At 53.4% G+C, this 6,000-nt stretch overlaps 1 protein-coding gene across 1 annotated transcript in view; it reads left to right on the top strand.

Moving 5' to 3' along the window:
- The first annotated feature begins 1,060 nt into the window (after window positions 1-1,060).
- FGF9 (fibroblast growth factor 9) overlaps window positions 1,061-6,000 on the top strand; it is a 41,374-nt gene continuing 36,434 nt past the window's right edge. Inside the window, exon 1 of the mRNA XM_004388391.2 lies at window positions 1,061-1,771. Coding sequence (XP_004388448.1) covers window positions 1,495-1,771 — 277 coding nt within the window. The 5' untranslated portion in view covers window positions 1,061-1,494. The remainder of the gene's footprint in view (window positions 1,772-6,000) is intronic.

Below are 6,000 nucleotides of genomic sequence, written 5' to 3'. Positions count from 1 at the left end.
GGAGGGACCTCAAAATATCCCCAACGCCCAGTCCCCCGAAGATGCCCATCAAGGAGCCCGAACAAAACCGCAGCGAGCGAGCAAGCGAGAGACTGGGCTGGGCTCTTCCCCGTCTGTCTTACCTGCAACACAGTTTACGCTTCGGTGTGCCTGGCAGAAGAATGAAACAGCAACTGCCAAGTCCATCCAAGCCCAGCAAATCAACCCCCCTCCCGCCCAGGCTCTCCATTGCGCGGTATTCTATAATGCAAAATCCAAGTGAAAACTAGTTTCGCAATTTAAGCCCGAACCTCACCAATATCCCGGTTACATCCCCATAGCGAGCTAGAATTTAGGTTACCCGCTTCGATTCTGCAGGAAAACTCTCAGTCTAGGAGACTCATGGTTTCTGCCTCCTGCCTCCCTGTTCATCTCTTATTTGCGTTTTACTTTTGAAGTAAGAGTTCCTCAGTTATCCCTGTGAAGTGCTGCGCTTTGGCACTCTCCGCCCAGACTGCCGCAGAGCGGCACGGAGCCGGCGGAGATCGAGCCCCAGGTCAGGCGGGAGGGCTGTGCTGCCGCAGAAAGTGGGGAGGGCGCTAGGACCGCGCGGAGGCTGGCGGCGGCCGCGGTGCTACCTTAAACCCAGCCCAATGCCGCTTCCTGCGCCACTCTGCGTGCAGGCGGGGGATGCGCTGGAGCAGCCGCTCCGCCCGAGTACAACACTCCCCGCGAGCCGGCGCGGGCAACACCTGTTTCACGCCAGCAAGGGCGGCACAAGAGGTCCCGGACGCGGCTCTCCTTTGCTCGCTGCTCCACACTCATTCTGAGCCAATGGACATCTGCGGATTCTCTGAAGAATTCTGGATATTAGCTTTGGACGCCTAAAGTTTTTTTTTTTCTTTTTTGTTTTATTATTATTATTTTTGGAGGGGGGACCGGGAGGGGAGATTTGTCTTCGCCAACAACGTGGGATTTTTTTTTTTCCCCTTGAAGGATTCATGCTGATGTCTGCAGAGTCTGTTAGAGAGTAAAAACAGCGCATGCCTTCCTGGAGTCAGGATCCGTAAATTCTGACGTAGCCCGTGCATCTTAAAAATCCCTATAATAACGCCTAGGTATTTAAGTTGCTATGGTCATTGTGATCTCAAACCAAATGGAGAAACTACGGATTTTTTTCCTTATTACGGTTGGATGGGATGAAGACCTTACTGCCTGCTAAGAGCTGGGGATCTATCTGTAGAGATACATAGATATGTTTATAAATATGTCAGTGTGTGAGTATAAAGTGGTGGTTTCTTAGACTATCAGTGGTTTGACCTTGAACCTGTGCCAGTGAAAACAGCATATTACTTTTATTTATGCATTTAATGGATTGAAGAAAAGAACATTTTTTTTTTTTCTTCTCTCTGCAACTGCAGTAAGGGAGGGGAGTTGGATATACCTCGCTAATATCTCCTGGGTTTGACACCATCATTATTGTTTATTCTTGTGCTCCGAAAGCCGAGTCTTCTGATGGCTCCCTTAGGTGAAGTTGGGAACTATTTCGGTGTGCAGGATGCGGTACCTTTTGGGAATGTGCCCGTGTTACCGGCGGACAGCCCGGTTTTGTTAAGTGACCATCTGGGTCAGTCCGAAGCAGGGGGGCTCCCCAGGGGACCCGCAGTCACGGACTTGGATCATTTAAAAGGGATTCTCAGGCGGAGGCAGCTATACTGCAGGACTGGATTTCACTTAGAAATCTTCCCCAATGGTACTATCCAGGGAACCAGGAAAGACCACAGCCGATTTGGTAGGTATACCGTTAACCCTTTAGTGTCCTTGCTGTGAAATGTCCGGGATTATAACTACCAAGAAGGTGGTGGCTGGGCGGGGGATGCGGACAAGGTCTGTCTCACTCTTCCAGCTCAGGAGGGGGGAAAAAAGCCTCCGGAATTGCAGATCTGCCTCTGGCACTGAATAGAAAGACCTCTTTTTTTTTTTAATGGGGCGGGTGGTGGGTGGGGGAAGATGGCATGATTTATAAATGTAACACAACTTGGTTCTTTTGCATTAGATATACGGGAAGATCTGTTTAGGAAGTTTCTTTTGAATGGACTGACTCCATGAGTTTAAAGCTTTAATCATTAACTACTAAAAACTTTAAAATTGATTCAGTTCCCTGAAGGCAGAGGTTATCATCTTGTGCCCAAATTAAGATTTTATCCCTCCCCATTTCCCTCTAATAACTGTACTGCTTGAATTGTAAATTATGAGTACTGTTTATCCCCATTGTGAGGGTCCGTGAGCCCCACAGGCGGAAGTTGCTGATTGTGCTGTTGGAGAAGGACTAAAGTAATATTTTAGACAGCGCAGACAGCAGGGCAGAGACGCTTGGGGAAAATGACTTTTGAAGGGGCAGAACTCTCCCCGCGAGTATTTGTCCTTCCAGCTATCGAGTTATAACCTATGCTCTTTCATTTCCATAGTGTGCAACACTGTGTGCGTTTCCTGAGTGACTATCTGGTTTGAGTGTGTGGCGTGTGCAAAAGCTGTGAGCTAATTTTAAAGGGCATTCTGAGGATTTCACTTCCAGAGGGTGGTATTTGTGACTCAGCATCAAGGGCTGCGGACTCCAGGGCTGGTGATTCCATACGCTTTTAAGTGCCTGCACACACGTGCCTGCTGGGGGCAACCTTAGCCCCAAAGGCATGAAGTCGAGTAACAGTTCCAACTGGGGACTCGCAAGTTTTTTCCTTCTTTACCAAAAAAAAAAAAAAAAAAAAGCCACCAGACTGTTGGAAAGAGTTAACTTCTGAATGAACCCACCTGACAACACTTAAACTAGGTTGTAAAAAACAGTCCTGTGGCGATTTTTCTTTTTCATGCTTTAATGCCAGATGTTGAACACGATCTAAACTGTACGTTTAGTTTCATGGGACTGTAGGTGATGCAAGTCTGGTGAAGGTGAGGAGTCAGGCCTGAGGCGGGGATGGTCCCAGATACACGAGGCCCACGATTCTCTCTCCCTTTGCTCACCGCTCAGCCTAAGGGGAACCTGACAGTACAAATTGCTCTAGTTCTCTTCAACCCCTGGATTAAAAAAAAAAAAAAAAGTTGTAGCTCTCGGTTTTGCAATTATTCAGTTGAAATAGAACTTCTTTCCCCCAGAGAAGGAAACGCAGCTTTTGGTTGTTGCAAAGTGGAGACTAAACTTTACTAAAAGTGCTGTTGCTCTCTGGCTGCTGCAAGGGCGGCCACCGTGCCTAGAGTTTAAGACCAGAACAACAGGCGGTGGATGGACGCGTGTGGGAGGGCAAATCTGTCCAGGACTGCAGAGACCACCCTTCGGGCGTCGGGCGAAGCGCCCCGCCGAGGGCGACAAGCATCGGTCCCGCGGCCTCGGTGCGCTCCCCGAGGCTAGACCGTAACCAGAGCCCGGAGCCCTGCTGCGCGCGGGTACGGCAGGTGCCGGCTGGGGCCGCCGGGGCCGCGGCGCGCACTGGGCGGCCACCGGACTGGGTCCGCGGGGTCCTAAGCGCACTCCGTTTCGGGCTTCCTTTCTGACCGGCTGCGGATGCCTCCGCGGATGCCGCCTCGGATGCTGCAGGCACCACGGTGCGGGGAGCGCGGCAGTGGGGGCCGAGACCCTCTGGCCGTGTCTAGGGAGCCGGATGCTTGCTTTTGGTCAAAATTTGGGGTCTCGGCTCTCTTTGTGTGGGAGTGCGTCCAGGAGGCAGACGGCGCCGTGCCGGGGCGCGGCGATCTGCGGGGTGGGAGCGCAGAGGTGGGCGCCGCCGTAGCAGAGTTGGCGGCGCGGATAGGGACAGTCTGCGGTCTGGCCCCGAGTCCCCTGCGTCTCATCCTGGTTCGGCCCCTGCTTCACAAGGGCACCGCTGGCTCTCGGAGAGCCAGGGGGCTCCGCGGGACCCGGGAAGTTGATCGGGTTCCCAGGGCTGGCGAAGCCGGAGCCGCGGGGAAGCAGAGGGGCGGACAAAGGGCCGCGGCGCAGGCGGCGGGCTATTGTTAACTCGCCGCCGAATCGCAGCTAGGAAGCCTGCAGGCCCTGCTCCGCGCCGTCCTCTCCGCCCGGGGGAGCCCGGGTGCGTGCGGGGCGCGGGCGGCAGGCGAGCTTTGTTGTGTGAGGACGCCTCGCCGGAGCTCCGGGCGCACTCCTGGGCGGCGGGGAGGGGTCATGGTTTGTTGGAGTTCGGGCTCCTCCGCTGTCTCTCCTGCCCCTCCCCCAGGGCCTTTTTTTTTTTTTTTTGTTTTTTTTTTTTCCTGTTTTGGGGCCTTTAGGGCCTTTTTTTTTTTTTTTTTTTGATGCAGTCACCTTTAGAATAGGACGTTTGTCACACGCAGTCGAGTCTTTACACATTCAGAGACTCTGCCCCCGGGGAGAGCAGGGATGCAGGGTGGGATGGTGGGGTCAGTGGGTGGGAGAGCACGAGGGGTATGTTCTGGGTCATCATCGGAAGAGGACTGTAGATACAGCAGTTGAAGAGACTATAAAACAAAAACGAGCCCCTGTTCCCCTATCCTGGAGGTTGGAGAAAAGTGTCGTCAAGGAAGTGACATCTCAACTCCTTTGAGTCGCTCGGCACCGTTATCTTGGGGTGGGGGGTGCAGCCAAAGGAAAGGCCCCCTAGTGTTGGGTGTGAGGGGAGGGGAGCCCTGGCCCAAGCTGGGGTAAGGGGCGCAGAGCGGAGGGAGTGCGGGTCGGCCCCGGAGCCGGCCGCGGGGGCTGAGCGCCCCGCTTTGCCACTCATCCACGTTTGGCTGGAGCCGAGTGGGTGGTTGTGCGCAGTGGGGGTTGGGAGGAGGGTGAGGCAGGAGGGTTACTCAGTCTTTCTTCCGGTTGCAGTGAGAAGGGGGCCCCCGGGGTGACAGCAGGGCCGCGGTCTCCCGCTGCTACCGCTGCGGCAGGTCCCAATATTAGCAACCCACTGCGGCGCCTTGCTTGCAATGGGAGCCTCCTACCCTTCCTTTCGTTCCCCGCTCGTTGCGTGGCTGGGTGGTCGTCATCGGGCGGCGCTAGGACCCGGCGGGCAAAAACGAGCTGGCGGAAGGTGCAGGGGGCCGAGGTTCGGCTGCAGCGCCTCATACCTTGCGGTCCCCGCGGCTTCCTTATCTTCTGCCCTCCTTCCTAGCCACACCAACAGCTCCCTCACCGTCGGCTTTGCGCCCTTCTAGGGACTTGTCTTCACCCTCAGTTTCTTTTCACATACCCTAGAAAAGGGTAGCTGGGAGTGGATGGCTGGGGGCGGGGGGAGGGGGGCGGTTTACACCTTGGTTAAAGTAGAAGGCATTTTCTACCTGAAATGAAATGGCAGAAGGAAACGTGCTGGAAAAATAATTTTTGCCACCCCCATGCAGCTGCAGGTGACTGCAGCTGCTCGCACCCTTAGTGGTGACACAGCAGCGGCAGTGCAGGGGGAATGGGGGTGTAGGGAGAACCTTTACCGTTGTTACAGCCGGAGCTGCAGCAGCGACAACTTAGATGGGACCTTGGGGGACCCTTTGTATTTTTCTTTGGGGGTGATGGTGTGGAGATAAGGTTGAGCATTGACAGCAGGAACTGGGAATTGTATCTCTGTGTGACAGGCTGAGGGAGCCAGACGTTTCGTTTCATATTGTTTTCTGTTTTAAAGCTCTCCAGCGTTGTTAGATGGAAAAAAGTGGCAGAAAATCAGCTGGGGTAATGATAAAGCAGAATATGAAAAAAGTGTTGGTCCTGATCCTCTATTTAATTTGCATAGTGCCTACAGACCATAGTGAAGCAGGGTTGACCACAGGTCTTCGTGGAAAGATGGAGTTCCTCTCCTCCCATTTTGGCCTAGTGTGGCAACTATGAAAGGTGGGCCTCCATGAGGACCCCAGATGAGCTCCAAAATTGGGCCGCCTATTCAAAGGAGATCAGGTGTCAGGAGGAAGTTGTTCTAGAAGAGAGAAATATTATAGTGTTTTTTTTTTAAGTTAAAAAAAAAAAACTTAATTCCAGAGTTTTACACTTGAAAAAAGTTATCTTCTATGTATCTGGTT

The sequence above is a fragment of the Trichechus manatus genome, unplaced genomic scaffold, assembly GCF_000243295.1.
Source record: "Trichechus manatus latirostris isolate Lorelei unplaced genomic scaffold, TriManLat1.0 scaffold00210, whole genome shotgun sequence".
Taxonomy (NCBI): domain Eukaryota; kingdom Metazoa; phylum Chordata; class Mammalia; order Sirenia; family Trichechidae; genus Trichechus; species Trichechus manatus.
The sequence above is the reverse complement of the archived record's forward strand: the minus strand, read 5'-3'. Positions and strand labels throughout refer to the sequence as shown.